The sequence below is a fragment of the Gastrolobium bilobum genome, unplaced genomic scaffold (genome assembly GCF_033153095.1).
Source record: "Gastrolobium bilobum isolate Gb01-03AN ecotype WA unplaced genomic scaffold, APGP_CSIRO_Gbil_v1 utg12160, whole genome shotgun sequence".
Classification (NCBI taxonomy): Eukaryota; Viridiplantae; Streptophyta; class Magnoliopsida; order Fabales; family Fabaceae; genus Gastrolobium; species Gastrolobium bilobum.
This window is the reverse complement of record NW_026898262.1, coordinates 127,910-144,577: the sequence shown is the minus strand read 5'-3', so window position 1 is coordinate 144,577 and position 16,668 is coordinate 127,910. Positions and strand designations below refer to the sequence as shown.

The following is a 16,668-nucleotide window of genomic DNA, read 5'->3' as shown; positions in this document are numbered from 1 at the left end:
GCACATTTCACATATCTTAGTGCAATTAAAATCACTAAAAGCTTATTCTTCAAGGATATCCAATAATTGTTCTGTTAAAAATGCATGTATGCTGTATCCCAAAACTGAAATATGCATGTTTGCACCTCACGTTTATTTTTTTTTTTATTTTAAAAAACATTAATTGTGGTATATTGCACCCTATTCACAAAAAGTAACCATGATTTAATGGTTAAATGTATTTTATTTATTTATTTATATTTTTTAATTTAATGAATAAGGTTAAATCTTCTTTCTTTATTAAGTATTGATTTTATATTTTCTATCTTTATTCAACTCTTTACTTTCATCATTAAATTAGGTGATCATAAACCATTAAAAAAAAGTGAAATCAATTATTGTATATAAATATTAGTGCAAGAGTTTTTAATTTTATACCAATATACACTACCATTAATATCTATGAAATAACATTTTATTAGATAATTTTTTGTTTACAAAGCTCAAAATTCACTATCAGATTGAAAATTTTGACCATATATATAAAATTTCATAATAATTCAAAATCATTTAATATATTAGTGATATATGTCAAAACAAACATAATATTTTTTTTTGAAATATTTAAAATAAAAATTGATTAATTGCATTCTTATGCATGTTCAAAATAATAAATAATTATAATTAAATGGTTAAATTGGTTAAAATTATATTTAAGAAAAACTTATTGAGTGGTACAAGTATGTTAAATTTTATACTTGTGTGGATTAATTCGTTCCATGTATAATAATTTTGATGTAATAATTCAGCATCATTCTATTCTATTTAATGAAGAAAATAATGAAATCTATATTACTTAAGAGAAAAAATGGTGTTTTGACTTGATAGAAAGAGAATTTAGTAAAGACTTTATTAAATAAAAATACTGTAAAAAGATTTAAAAAGTATATTATTTGGACAGCTGATTGTGCTGGATGTCCCTCCAACGGCTTGTTTGGAATTGCTTCGTAATGACTTGAGGGGAGTTAGTCTCCTAAGATTGTGCCCAATATAGGGCTTTTTTTTTCTTTTTTTTTTTTTTGAAATATAGTATAGGGCTTTTTTTGATGTTGCTTTAGTTTTCATTGCATTTCTAAAAAAAAAAAAAGTATATTATTTTAATTATTAATATTTAAGGTAATGTTTAACTATATTAAAAATTTTAAATGTCTTCCTTACTGCGTAATTAATATGGGTTTAATATTTTTTCCGTGACCTGAGAGAAAGCTATTATAGCAAAGTGATTGGGAGAGTTTACCCAAAAAAAAAAAAAGTGATTGGGAGAAAAAAAATAAAAATAAAAAATAATATAATTTCAGAATAAATTATTCTTTCAAATTTAAGAGAACGTTATTTTGGATTTATAAGAGATGAGTTATCTCCTTACTATAGAAATATTGTGCCCAATTAATATACACAATCACAAAAACTTTGATTTGTAAAAAAATAATAAATATTATAAAATGTTTAAAACAGTTGAAATTTATATATTAAAGTATTATAAATCCTGAATCAACGGAAAAAGTTTAATGTTATAAATAACATTTGCGACTGAATTCATTTTATAAATTTTTGTAAATAATATATAAATAAAATAATTTGTAACTACAGAATAAAAATTTCAAAAATGTGTTATCAAAAAAAAAAAAAAAAAAATTCAAAAATGAGCTATAAATTTTCTTTTTACAATTAATACTCAAAGTTATATGATTTAAAAATGGACAATATATATGAATATAACGATTTTATAATGTTTGAGAAGATTTTTTTTAAATATCTATTTATGCATATATTTTTTTTTAATTTAGACCCAAATTATCTCTTTATTAAAGTTAAGCCGTTTTTTTTGTCCGTTTAATAATGTGATGTTTATATTAGATGTAAGCGGATCCCGTAATATTTATAGGGAAATAGTTTGTCATGTTACATGACAACAAACCATTTTTCCTATACACATATAGGAGTGGCAATACAGGTATTGACCCGCGGGTTGATCCGTGACCCGACCCGCCAAATCACGTGTCGTATCAGGGTTGTGTAAATGTGACCCATTTTTTTCGTGTTGGGTCATGTGTCAACCCGCGGGTTCGCGTGTCAACCCGCACAGTGTCATTTTTTTATTTTTTTATTAAATATTTTATTATATTATTATTTTTATTCATTCATATATTGATATATATAGTCATTGTTTAGTATAGAAAAGAATAGAAGGAACTAAAAATCTCAAAAAACAGAAGCTAATCTTTTTTTTTTTATTGTTTTTAATTTATTTATTTTTCAAAAAATCTCACTTTTTTTAAAATTTTAAATTTTGCGGGTCGTGTCGTGTCGACCCGTGACCCGCAACGGGTCGTGTCAGGGTTTGTGTTTTACGACCCGTTTATAAAACGGGTCGTGTCAAATAGTGTACGGTCAAAAACGTGTCGTGTCGGGTTGATCTGTATTACCACCCCTATACACATAATCCAAGCTGGGTTCCACCTTTGATTTTTTTTTTCACTTTACTATTTAATGAACCACACATATATCTTGAGTGTGTAGGAAAATAAAATCTTGTCATGTAACATTACAAAAACAAAACCCATATTTATATTAGGTAACACAAAGAGAGAGAGAGGTATCCACTTGAAAGATATATGGATAAAGCACTAATGCGAAAGCTAGGGACAGTGACCAAAATGTCATGCTTTGGCAAAAAAAATACCAGAATGTCACGCAAATAGTAAAATTTCTCAAACTGCCACGCGGCATAATTCGCTACACAGTGTAGCGAAATGCAAGTAATTCGCTACACAGTGTAGCGAAATATGCCACGTCAGAATGCACAGAACAAAAAAGTGTCATGTGTCAGAATTGTTGGAATTCGCTACATAGGGTAGCGAATTTCAACAATTTTGACACATGGCAATTTTTGGTTCTGACGTGGCATATTTCGCTACACTGTGTAGCGAATTACTTGCATCCATAATTCGCTACACTGTGTAGCGAATTATGCCGCGTGGCAGTTTGGGAAATTTTACTGTTTGTGTGACATTCTGATAATTTTTTTGCCAAAACGTGATAAAATGGTCACTTCCCCGAAAGCTAGTGGAAAAAAGTTTTGAATTTGGAGGGATGGCTTTGTTCACGTAATTGAAAAATAGAAAATAATTATTTAATTGATTTTTAACACAGAGAGAGTGTGTAAGGGAATAATGGGATCCAATTGAAAGATAAACTGATAAAGCATTAATGGGCGACACATACACACAGAAAGAGATAAATAAAGTTTGTGTGTTGAAATAAAGCACTAAAAAGCGAGCTTGGAAAAAGTAAAAGTGGATTCTGAAGGGGTATCTTTGTTCTCGCGCGTCAATAAAAAAGAAAAAGAAAATGATTAATTGCCTCTCTCTTTTTTCTATTTTTAGGGAAGTATATTTACAACGACAGGTTATAAATATAGCTTTTGATCTGATAACTAAAAATGCTTGTGTAAGTATAAATTATTCATTTATGGACACTTATGTTTAATAAAATAACTATTTTGATTTTGAAAATGGAACTCATGATATTGAGAACTTCTCCAATTATAAATCAATGATGAATTTTTTTTACATTTTATTTTAATGCATTTTTCAATTATCATAAGAAAAGGAGAACTCTTTAGTATTTAAAATGGGTTTAGTGTGTGTAATTTAAAAGGACACAAGTTGTATTCTTTAGTGACTTACACAGAGTATGATCGGTCATACTGTGTATAATTATGAAAAGTTATTTTTTTTACTTTACACGTCAGTGATGTGACTGAGGAGAGAAAAAAAAGTAACTTTTGAGATTTACACAAAGTAACTTTTGAGATTTACACAAAGTATTAAATTTAAAAAAATATTTAATACTTTTTTTTTTGGGTATACCAACCCTAATTACCTTTTTATTAATACTATTATTGAATAATGAAAATGATTCCTTGGAAGGACATCAAATAAAAAAAACGTAATCTCCATATTAATAAATAATTAAAAGGAGATTCAATAGTCTACCCAAAAAAGGAAAAAAAAAAAAAAAAAGGAGATTCCATCATTTTTCATGGATTATTCCAAAAGGAGGTTACCAAATTTGACTAGCATGTGACCTTCCGCTCAAAGGAGATTTCAGTATTGAAAAATTAAGTAATAAACAAAGGGAAAAATATTTCTGCAGTTACTACAGATAAAATATTTGTATTTATTTTCAAAACGATGTCGTTTTGGTATTGAAATTTTAAAAAATTATAAATATAAATATATTATAACCCTGAAATAAATTAAAATTATAAAAACACCATGATTTTCACTCTAAAACGACGTCGTATTAGGCTTATTGCAGATAACTTATCTGCAGTAACTGCAGAAAAAACGAACACATAAACAAAAGCATTAAAACAAACAAAGTGCAGCACTCTCTATTCAAACTTTTAAACGTATATGATTTTAAATGATATAAAATTATATCATTTTAGGTGAGAGAAATAAATAAATGATGGAAGAGAAATTGATAAGAAAATTTTTTAAAAGTATGAATCTCATTTTTTTATGAAAATAAAAGAACACAAGATATATCATTTAAAATGAAAGTATCCAACTTTTAAAGTGATCTACGCCAGAGAGCAGAGGATGAAGTCGATCTATTTACTTATCCAACTTTTAAAGTGATCTAGGCCAGAGAGCAGAGGATGAAGTCGATCTATTTACTTATTTTCATGTCGTTTTGACTTTAATGTGCTAACCAATATGTGCCTCCACTGGCAACACGTTTATCCTTTAATCACTGCTAACGTTTTCTGGGTGCCAAGGTTAAATTTAGTCATGAAAGAGACAGCCTCGTACCATTACTCCGTTAGTATTGCTGTTTCTCAACCACCCCGCGCTCTAACTACCTTAAATACTGGCACATATTGATCCACATTATTTTTTCAGCGACACCAAGGACGGCTGCGATCCGGCTTCACTCTGAACATTATAAAGCTTACAGTAACTTTTGTACTTTGCCACTAGCAATAATCAATTATTGTTAAATTATTCTTCTATTATGTGATGCATTGATATTTCAAAAATTCTGACACGTCATGTTTGATATTTTTTAATACTTTTCAAAATTTTGACATTCTAATATGCATTGCAGAGACTCAAAAAAGATTCAAAGATTGCATTATATTGCTTTTTTAGTTTCAACTGTTAGATTCGTTAAATTACGATTATCATTTTATTGATTTTAATAAAAATATTTGAGATATCATGTTTCTTTACAAAATTGATAGATATTATAAATTTATCTTTATTTTTTTGTTAAATTATTAAATATTAAATATAATATATATTATATAAATTAAAAATATTATTTAATATTAAAATATTTCCTAACGTATAAAAATATAACATTTTTTAGAATTAACGTTACAAAATATCATATCATGTCATATATCATATCCTGAATTGATGTCCGTACAACATAACTTCGTACAACACAGGCTCTATTATTTGTGATCACAACTCATTCCTTGTCAACGTAACGGGGCGGGGCGGGTTGACCCGCCAAAAAATATGAGTTGTAAAAATGAACCCATCCCGTTTTATGGTGGGTTGACGGGTTGACGGGTCAACTCACCAACCCGCCAATTAAAGAAAATTTAATTAAAATTCAAAAATAAATTATATTTTATGAATTTTTTTTAATATTATTTTATTTTATTTCACACTTCTCTATATTTTTTTTAGTCTCAATCTTAAATGTATACTAATATTTGTCAAACATTCTTTAGGAATTTATAAATAGATAACATTTGTCATAAATAAAATTGTTATTCTTTATTTTTTCTAGAAAGTACTAAGATAAAAAAAAATTGAATATCACAAAAATTTAAGTACTAATAAAATACTACCTAATTGTAAAAAAATAAAAAAAATAATAAAAAAATTTAAAACTCGGCGGGTCAACCCACCCCGCGGCGGGTTGAACCCATTTTGACCCACTTCTAGGCGGAGCGGGTTGAGGTGGGTTGGTGGGTTGAAAATCTCAACCCAACCCGCCCCGTTTTGGCGGGTTGGCGGGTTGACCCGCCGGGTTCAACCCATATTGCCACCCCTAATATAGTATGAGAAAAGTGTTTCTCCTATTAAATGACACAACTTGTGTTATTTCACTCTCACAAAGAGGTAGGACCCACACTTTTATATTTTTTTGTCCACTCTATCTTCTCCTTTATCTATCTCTTTCTCTTACTTAAAATAAAATAATTTTACATCCTTTAAAATGATACACACTTTTTCCATATAGTATTTACTTAATTTTATTTTGATTTTCGCTTAATTGTGAACAACCATTTGTATTAAGAAATTATCATTGCAAATTTTTGTTTAAATGCTTGTTGACTCTTTAAGCTTTTTTGTGAATAATTATTTTCTTTTTAAGTTTTATCCAAAATTGATTTTTATAAAAAAATAAGGTTTAAGTTTTCTTATGTTGTAGGATTGTAGGAGAAAAAATAAATAAAGAGAAGTTAAATGTGGATCCCATATTTTATATTTAAAAAGAAAAAAAAATTAATTGGCACGGAAAACGAATTTGTGTAGAAAGATGATTTACTCTCATGTAGCATGAAAATATTATTTCCCAAAAAAAAACGTATAATTATATTTTCTGTTTTTTATAAAAAAAATAAGGCAAAATAACTTCTCATCGAGGAAAATGCTCTCCCTCATATCACTTTCATATAAAAAAACGTACAATTATATTTTGTTTTTTATTTTTTAAAAATTGATGGGCACACTTGAGTTGTTTTTGCAGCTGCACGAGAAATGCAATGCCCAAAATTGAATTAGTTTAAATACACAGTAAATCATGTCCTTTTCCCTTGTAAACTTTTTGGTACTCAAAACATTTAATGATAATGAATCATAACATTACAGTAAATCTTATCCTTCTCCCGCGTAAACTTTTTGGTATTCAAAACATTTAATTATAACCAATCATAACATTATATTTCCGTTTGGATTTCCAAATTCGACATTCAATGCATTTATTTCGTTTTCCTTACAACAAATGAATTTGGTTTTCACTGCTAATGTTAGACACCCCTTTTCCACAGAATGAATGCGTGTATCTGTCTTTCGTTTTAGAAGAGAAATAATAACACCAAGGAATGTCTTAATAGCACCGATATAATAGAAACCAAAAAATGACCAGCGACGCGGACGCTTGATAGCAAAACCAGTAACAATATACCTAACAAATAATGGTAACTCAGTTGGAGCTAGAGAAAGGCAGGGGTAATAGAGTATGTTTGATCTTTGTTAGGGGTGTAAATAGATTAGGCTAGGCTAAGCTTTAACTTAAATAGGTCAGGCCTATTTAAAAAATATTGGGTATGGTCTGGCCTATTAGCCTGTATAGGTCTCAAATTACAAGTATGGCCTGACTTATATTTAAAAAATGAAAACTTTGACCTAGGCCTATTAACCTGTTTAAATCTATTAAATATTCAACAATTAAAAGAATAATTAAAATAATATTATTTTATTATTCAAAATTATTAAAATAATAGTTTTATTTAAAATATTTTAAATAAATAATATGATATAGGCTCACTTTAAGCTTATAAGCTCAACATGTACAAAAAAAGCCTATGACCTGTTTTCTAAATAGATTTTTTTAAAAACCTAGACTGTTTTATTTTATTATTTATAATAAGCTCAGCCTGGTCTAATATAGTCTAGGCCATAGGTTCCTGTAGGACAGTCTCGCTCATTTACACTTCTAATCTTTGTGAATATATTAATTCTGGATTCGCTCCGAATCTAATTAGTAATGTGTCTATTTGAATATCTCAAACTAAAAAATAAAAATAATTAACAATATAGCCGGTGAAGAGGGGAAAAAAAGGCGTGCCTAATCACGCATCTGGGAGTGGAAGAATCCAATTCGAAGTTGAAGACTCAGCTTTTTATACATAAAGCATTAATAACGTCACGGGATCAGGCATTTACGAATTGCGGTTCGAGTCCTCTAGAGGCAGCATGGGTGGTAGCTTGGTGAGAAACGATGAAGATGCCAATCTTACCGAATCCCTTTTGCCAAAAGAGGTGGCCGTTGTTCATGGACGTCATGAAGAAGACCAAACTCACGAGGAACACGATTTTTGCAAGAAGCTGTGGATTGAAACGAAGAAGCTATGGCTCATCGTGGGTCCCTCTATCTTCAGCCGCGTGGCAGCATTCACAATGAACGTTGTTACCCAAGCCTTCGCCGGTCACCTCGGCGATGTTGAACTCGCTGCCATTTCTATTGCCAACACCGTCATCGTCGGCTTCAATTTCGGCCTCCTCGTAAGTCCTACGTAACTCCCAAGTCCCAACACATACCACGAGGTTCTGTCTTGTTCTAATTTTCTCATTTTTTTAATTCAAATAATTTAATTTCTCTGTTCCGTTTAGTTGGGGATGGCGAGCGCGTTGGAGACACTGTGCGGGCAAGCGTTTGGGGCAAAGAGATATCACATGTTGGGTGTGTACATGCAGAGATCATGGATTGTTCTCTTCCTCTGCTGTTTCCTGCTATTGCCGTTTTATGTTTTCGCCACACCGTTTCTGAAATTCTTAGGACAACCGGATGACGTGGCAGAGTGGAGTGGGGTTGTGGCTCTTTGGCTTATACCGCTGCACTTCAGTTTTGCTTTTCAGTTCCCTCTGCAAAGGTTCCTGCAGTGCCAACTCAAGACCAATGTCATTGCTTGGGTTTCCTTGCTGGGTTTGATTGTTAACGTGGTCACAAGCTGGCTCTTTATATATGTGTGGGATTTTGGACTTGTGGGTGCGGCTATTTCTTTGGACATCTCATGGTGGGTTTTGGTGTTTGGCATGTTTGCTTATACTGCTTGTGGTGGATGCCCTTTAACTTGGACCGGTTTTTCCTTGGAAGCCTTTTCTGGACTCTGGGAATTTTTCAAACTCTCTGCTGCTTCTGGGGTCATGCTCTGGTATCAATTCAACAATATACTTTTGATAAGAAAGTTTTGGTGTTATTTATCGTTGGAACTAATGTTTGTGATTGGTGCAGCTTAGAGAACTGGTACTACAGGATACTGGTACTAATGACTGGCCAGTTGGACAATGCCACTATTGCCGTTGATGCCTTGTCTGTATGGTAAGTTATTTCTTCACCTATTCTATCTCTTTAATGTTATGTTTTCTAACCGCTTCATTGCACTGGGTTTTGGTTTTGCAGTATGACTATTAATGGTTGGGAAATGATGATTCCACTGGCTTTCTTCGCCGGTACAGGGTACGGTTTTGATTTTCATTCTTCCACTGAATTCAGCTTTTGATTTTCATATAGAATTAGATTAAAATTTAAATTCCAAGTAAAGAATGGTAGTTGGCTGTAGCCTGTAGATATATATATATGCATGTCACCATCTAGCATTTATGCATATTACGAGCTAGAATTCGCTTGACTTCTAGTCAATAGGTAATAGGTATAATTAATTAAGATCCCTTGTTTAAGAATTCCTCACCCATCTTTGGTATTTCTGATGACATTCATTGATTTCCTCTCTACTTTTTCCTGTATGACTGTATCAATAAATGTCATTAATTTCCTTTCAAAATATTAATTGTTTAAATTTTTTTTTATTAGGATTGAACAAATTATTGAATATTTTTAATATTAAAAAAATACAACTTTATTTAAATAAATTATTATTTTTTACTTTATTAATGCTTTCTCTTAATTTTCAAGTACAAATATTATAGGACAAAAATAAAATAAATATTTTTTACCTTTTCAAAGTGAAAAATAAAATGAAACAAAATTTCTTCGTTAAAATAACTAAATGTTAAAATTTATATAGTAATTTTGTTTTAAGTCAAGAGCCTTTATTTGCCAGAAAAAATTGGACCATTCGACAATGATTTGTTCAGTTTATTATATAGTATGTATACAAATAATTAAAATTCTAATTTATTAGTTATTTATTTCATTGAATTGAACCATGAATTGTCCATTGTGATTTACAGAGTAAGGGTGGCGATTGAGCTAGGCGCAGGCAATGGGAAATCAGCGAAATTTGCAACGCAAGTATCAGTGGCAGAATCATCGGTGATTGGGCTCCTTTTCTGCGTAATCATAATGGTATTCCATCAGCAGTTTGCATACATATTCACCTCCAGCTCATCTGTCCTTCAAGAAGTGGACCATATGTCATTCCTCTTAGCAGTCACCATTCTTCTCAACAGTGTTCAACCCGTTTTGTCAGGTAAATAAAATATTCACATTTAGCTAAATGTGGGACCCACCAAAAAGGATCTAAAAAGTCCAAGGAATATAAGTTCCAAAGTTCAAGCATGGTGCACCCGATCTAACTTATTAAAAAATCATTAAAGTTTTGGAGTAATTGAAAAAATACATACAGATTCTTATTCATGAATCATGACTTGCATGACGGAGGTTCAATATTTTTTGCAGGACATTGTTTATAGATATTGTAAAATTATATTTTAATATATTAATTTTATTTATACAAATTTTTTAGATTATTACTGGTAACTTGATTATAAGAAATAGTTCAAAATATATTTTATAATAACCTTCTTCATTAAATAATTAGTAAAATTTTGCTTGAGTTTAGCAACTCAGAAGTTATTAAATTTATTAAATAATGTGATAACACAACTAGAAAATGTAATAATAAAAAAACTATAAATAGTGCATATAATTTTTTTTTAATCAAGTAAAAACTTCTATGGCTCATGGTTTTATATATAATATAGATATTGATCTAAATGATTTCTTATGTTGAAGTCTCGAAGAGTAATTGTCATCATAATATTTGATATTAAATATAGGAGTGGCTGTTGGATGCGGATGGCAAGCTTTCGTAGCATACGTAAATATTGGGTGCTACTACCTTATTGGGCTTCCACTTGGAATTCTCATGGGATGGGTCTTCAACAGTGGTGTGACGGTACGTATCTCAGTTACTTAATTATCAAAAATTTGTCAAAACATATCTGGAATGGAATGAATTCTCTCGTGTGAACAAATGATTATGTGGTGATATTATTTAATTATAATCACTCATTTAAAAATTATATACTTTTTTCTCACTTATCTCATCATAATAAGTAATTGTGATTAAATACTATAATCACATAATTACTTTTTCACATGAAAAGATTCATATGTGTTTGAATAATTTGGAAGCCGTTTGCAAACATGAGAATGATGTACTACGTGGCAGGGCATTTGGGGAGGGATGATCTTTGGTGGCACGGCAATCCAAACGCTGATACTGATCATTATAACAGTGCGATCTGATTGGGAAAAGGAGGTACAGTTCAACATAAATAAACTTGCTCATTCTAATCCATTGGAATTTAGCACCAATGGTCGAAGTTGAAAAATCTATATCGATAGCATGGGTATGTTGTAATATTTTGTTTTGATTGCATTTGCAGGCTGAAAAAGCTCGCTCAAGCGTAAAGAAATGGTCAACCTCTAACCCTGATGACCAAGTGAAAACCTCCAGTATTTAGGGCATGTTTGAATTTTATTTTTAAAAATAGTTTTTTGATTTTTTTTTTAATAAATATTTGATAAGACCTATTTTATAAAAACAGTTCTAAAAATTATAACTGTTTTTTTAATTTTTATAATTAAATTTAGAGAATATATCTTAGTTACTTTTTTTTGTATTTTGATTTTAACTTTTAAAATAAAAAAATCCAGAAAACACCAATTTCATTAATTATTCTATAAAATAATTTTAATAAAAAAAAATACAATCAAACAGACCGTTAATATTAGATTTAGCTAATGGAGTTTTCTCCATCACCAATCCGGCGTCTATTGTTGGAGTTTTGCCATTGTATGTATATACTATATAATATATTCTTCCAATTCACCCAGATGTGATTCAAAATAAGCCTTAATATTCTTTAGGTTATATATTTTTCCGTTGAACTTTTGGAGTCATCACTTCTTATACAACTGTCTTTCCAACATAGGCCTTGTTATTCTTCAGTATAGATTTTTTTTTTTTATACATGTATAGATATTATTTTATATCCTTTAGCTATAGAATAAATATAGGTAGGGGTGCAAAATAACTAAAAAAATTGAACCGAACCATGAACTGAATCGCTCTTAAAATAACAGGTTTTTAAAAATCAATTCATGAACCGAACCGATTTTTAAAGAACCAGTTCATGAACCGAACCGGTTTTAGAACCAGTTTAAGAATCGAATCATTTTGAACCGAACCGAACCGAACTGTTTTCAAACCGAACCAAATTGATTTTTATAACTTTATTTTTTAAATTTTAATTTTTCTTTTCTTTTCAAAAGAGGGTAGACTCGAACTGGATCCGAACCAGTTCCGAACCAAATCGAACCGAACCAGTTCTGAACCAAACCGAACCATTTAAACCAATTCGGTTTGGTTTTTCAAAAAATTCGATTCGATTTTTTAAAAAATTCGATTCGGTTTGACTCATACACATCCCTATATGTAGGAGGAAGAATAAGAAGATGAGGGAAAGTGATGCTCGTAATTTTCGCGTTTTATATTTATTTGATTCTTTTTGGTCGTCTATTAAAACAATTAGATAGAGAAGTTTTCCTTTTAATTACCATTCGGATTGTTGAGAAATACAGCAAGTATTTGAGGGAATAAAAAGAAAGTGGGGATGAAAATTGAAACATATGAGAAAGGTGATTACACACGCACGCATACATATATATAAAAGAAGTTTGACATAATATATATTTTGTTAGAATTAATTTTGAATTAATTATGTTTATCAATAAGAAGTTAGATATGGAAAATGTGTATCGTTTCGTCGTCGAACGGATGTGTCTTTTCATCGTCGAACAAATGTGTCTTTTCATCATTGAACTGATGTGTTATTAAAATCGTGACCTTACGATTTCTATAAATACATAGAAATTGAAATTTTAAGTGAAGAGTTTTTTGCTTATTGGTTTTACACATTTCTTGCATTTGTATTCTTCCACTCTAGTGCGATTGGTCATACATGATTTGAGTTCGATGTGGCTATTCTATGTGAAAGTGTCGCCACGATAATAGAGGTAATCTGTTCTATCGTCGGAGAAAATTATTGATGAATCTTGGGCACATAGTAAGGGCAAAATTGTCTTCAGGACATTGTCTATCACTGGGCTCACATTTTTTCTTGTTACATTCATATATTTTTGTATAGTATGCTTTAACTTTGTGTTATTGCATATTTTACTTTTTTGTGGATATTTTATGGAACTGTGAATATGGTTGAAGTCGGTGGCAGAGCTAGGAATTTTAATGACAAGGGGAGAAAATAAAAAACACTATATTATAAATAAAATTATTTGAAATACAATATAGACCTAATATAAAAAATTTGAAAGAAATTTATTATAGAAATTAAGACCACTTCAATTAACTCTTTCTCTACGTTTTTTCATATTGTTAAACTTATCTATAATTGAATCTGTGCTAAAACTCAAAATAATTTATTTTTCAATGTATGTAATTAAAAAATATCAAGAAATTAGTCTTCCATTCTATTTCGAAGCTTGATCTTGATTATCTTCATAGTTGGAAAAGATTTTTCTATAATTGTTGTAGAAAATGGAAGAATGAGTACAAATTTAATCACTCTATCAATAAGAGGGTAAATCATGGACTTTCCAATTCTTGCTAGCCTTTGACATAATTCAGATGTAGTTGATAAATTAATCAAATCTGGATGTTTAGGAATGTCAAGCTCAAAATGTTGTAGCTCCATCTTCAAATGCAATTTTTCCTGTTCTATGAAATCACTATAATAAAATTTATCAACAAGTTTGCAAATATCATCACTTTTAAATAACTTGTGCTTGTTTCTTGGATCTAAAGTCATGCTCAAAGCAAGTAATTCAATAGTATTATCATTGAACCTGCCATTTAATTCTTGCAATTGATAATCAATTGTAGCACAAAAGATATTACCCTATAAAAATTTTCAAAAAAAAATCACCTTGTACATTTCAAGCACGACCTGTCCTTCTAATATGTTTTGCCCTCGTATTTCGAATGTCAATTTCATGTTTTGTGCAAAATTCTTGAACATGAACAGAGAAAGCATTCCAACGTGTCTCTCTTAATTTATGAAGTAACTCTTTTGAGTTGAAACCAGATGTAAAGCATTTGAAATATCTTGAGACTCTCATGGCAAAGCTTGAAAAAGAACTTTAGTAATACCCATAATTTCCTTCTTAAGTGCAATATGATAACAAAATCAAAAGATGTCAATGATGAGTGTGTATTATCTGCATCTCCACGATATGATGTTGTCTTTCCTTCATTAGAAATATTGTCAAGAACTTCACATATGACTTTAAACATTTTAAACAAACTACATATTGAATTGTAAACAAATTGTCTTTCCTTCAAGTAAATCATGAAGATTTTCCTTTTCAATTTGAGGGGAACTATATCATGCATTTTGAGGAGCTTTTTCTAAAACAACTGCTGCAACTTCTTGATTTTTGTAAGCTAATAACTTTATCAGCTCAAGAAATTTACCCCGATTAAGTGAATTTAAGCTCTCATTATCATGACCTCTAAAAGAACATCCTTGAAGAGCTAGTCATCTTGTCACATCCACAGAAACTTGTAGTCTCAAATAATTAGTTGCAATCTCATGAGAAGTAAGTTTTTCAACCAATATCTCAATATGTTGAGATTTGTTCATAAGTTCACAATATTTTTATGCATTGAGATAACATTTTTCCCAACATGGTGTAAGAAAAGCACAATTTTCTCCATCATTAAACTTTTTACAATTTCTAAATCCCTTAACAATAACTGTATAAAGTCCAAAACGACCACTGCCACCTGGTTTACTAAATAAATAACAAGGTCAACATAATGCAGCATCTTTATTTTGAGAATACTCTAACTAAGATGGAAACAAATCAAACTAAAAATGACGTTGATTCTTCTTTGGCCCAGAAAAAGAATAATTTTGAAGCTTACACTAAAATGGACCAAGTTTAAGATAAGCACGATGAACTCCATCTTGTTGATTTATAGGATATTTCCATATTGGAAGGCGTAGTGCGAGATCTCTTTCCAACGAAGCAAGATCAACTTCTTTAACTACCTCTTTATTTTAAATTCTAGGTGACTTTGAAAAAGGAGTCTCAGTCTTTGATAATTCAATATTAGAAGTAGACGTGGGCAAAAACTCACCATTCTTACTCTTAAAATAAGAATCAATGGTAGCACTAGAAGATTAAGAATAATGCTACCATTGATGAAATAATTTATGTTCTTTGTAGGTGATTATTCTTAAAATAAGAATCAATGGTAGCACTCTTACCCATAATAATCACCTACAAAGAGCATAAATTATTTCATCAATGATAGCACTACTCTCAATGGTAGCACTTTTTTTCATAATAATCGCGTACAAAGAGCATAAATTATTTCATCAATGCTAGCATTATTCTTAATCTCCTTTCTATTTGAATTTTTTTTAATTATGTAAAATGCGATGGCGGATACAAGTTCTACACGTGTTTTTGGGCGATTACACTTTTGGTTTGGGGCTTTTGATTACATTAGCAAATTCCGGGTTTCAGAAGATTTACGGGAATGGATAAGAGCTAAAAAATGTTAGGACACCCATGTTAGAATTTGGGTTCATACTATGATAATCACTTCAGCTCCACATAGGATATCTGTATGTTCCATGCTGGAATAAACAGGGACACAAGTATTTAATGGGCCACATAAACACACAGAAAAACTAACTTGATATCATTTCTATGTTTTAGAAAACTAAATTGATGTTACCCATTGCTTAGATTTTATCTTTGAATGATCAAAATATTTGTATTTTTTTTTCTTTCCAAATACTAAATTGACATCCTTTTAAAAATTATAAGAGATAAAAAAAAAGAAAAATCTTTGAAAAAAAAACTTTCAAAAAACAAATAAAGGAAAATATATTGCTATATTAATTAGAACAATTCTCCCGTCTCACTTATTTGGGAATATCTGCAAAATAATTTGTTCTGTATCTAATATCTTGCTGTTTACACACGTCCATCCGATTAAAAATTGGGAATCAGTCAGCATAATTCAAGTTGGACAATTTTTTTTTTTTTTTTAAAAAAAAAAAACTTATCATATCTGTCTCCCACTTCTGCTTACAGAATTCCACTTCAAAAAAAAAAATTTATTTTTTCCGGCAATTACTGCAGATAAGTTATCTGCAGTAAGACTTTGTTTTGGACAGAAATCATGGTATTTTTATAATTTTTATTTATTTCAGAGTTATTATAGTCTTTATAATTATAATTTTTCAATTCCAAAATGATGTTATTTTGAAAGTAAATGCAAATAACTTATCTGCATAACTGCAAAAATATTATTCTGAAAAAAAATAAAAATCATAGTGGCAGCTATTACATACAAAACAAAGGATTAAAGGAAGATAAAAGGGTAAAACTCTCCTGAATCTCTTCTTATTCTTTATTTACAAAAATCTCTTCTTATTTTGATATACATGATATTATCTGTCTGTTTTCACTTTCATTATGCACCCAACGGTAGACACCAGACCCCATCCAAAAAGACTAAAAAGAATACAA

General features: G+C 30.0%; 1 protein-coding gene across 1 annotated transcript; it reads left to right on the top strand.

Moving 5' to 3' along the window:
* Positions 1-8,017: 8,017 nt before the first annotated feature.
* LOC133314298 (protein DETOXIFICATION 27-like) lies at positions 8,018-11,645 on the top strand. Its single transcript, XM_061515753.1, has 8 exons — positions 8,018-8,357; positions 8,466-9,007; positions 9,088-9,174; positions 9,256-9,312; positions 10,047-10,285; positions 10,875-10,993; positions 11,270-11,359; positions 11,487-11,645. Exons 1-8 carry the CDS (start codon positions 8,049-8,051, stop codon positions 11,562-11,564), a joined length of 1,521 nt encoding a protein of 506 aa, XP_061371737.1. The 5' UTR covers positions 8,018-8,048; the 3' UTR covers positions 11,565-11,645.
* The last annotated feature ends 5,023 nt before the right edge of the window (positions 11,646-16,668 follow it).

What these genes read in the sequence shown, in the direction of transcription:
- LOC133314298 (XM_061515753.1), top strand. Translation starts at nt 8,049, where the DNA reads ATGGGTGGTAGCTTGGTGAGAAACGATGAAGATGCCAATCTTACCGAA. An exon ending in TGTTCAACCCGTTTTGTCAG is followed by an intron (nt 10,286 to 10,874) that starts GTAAATAAAATA and finishes TATTAAATATAG; the next exon opens with GAGTGGCTGTTGGATGCGGA. An exon ending in GATCTGATTGGGAAAAGGAG is followed by an intron (nt 11,360 to 11,486) that starts GTACAGTTCAAC and finishes TTGCATTTGCAG; the next exon opens with GCTGAAAAAGCTCGCTCAAG.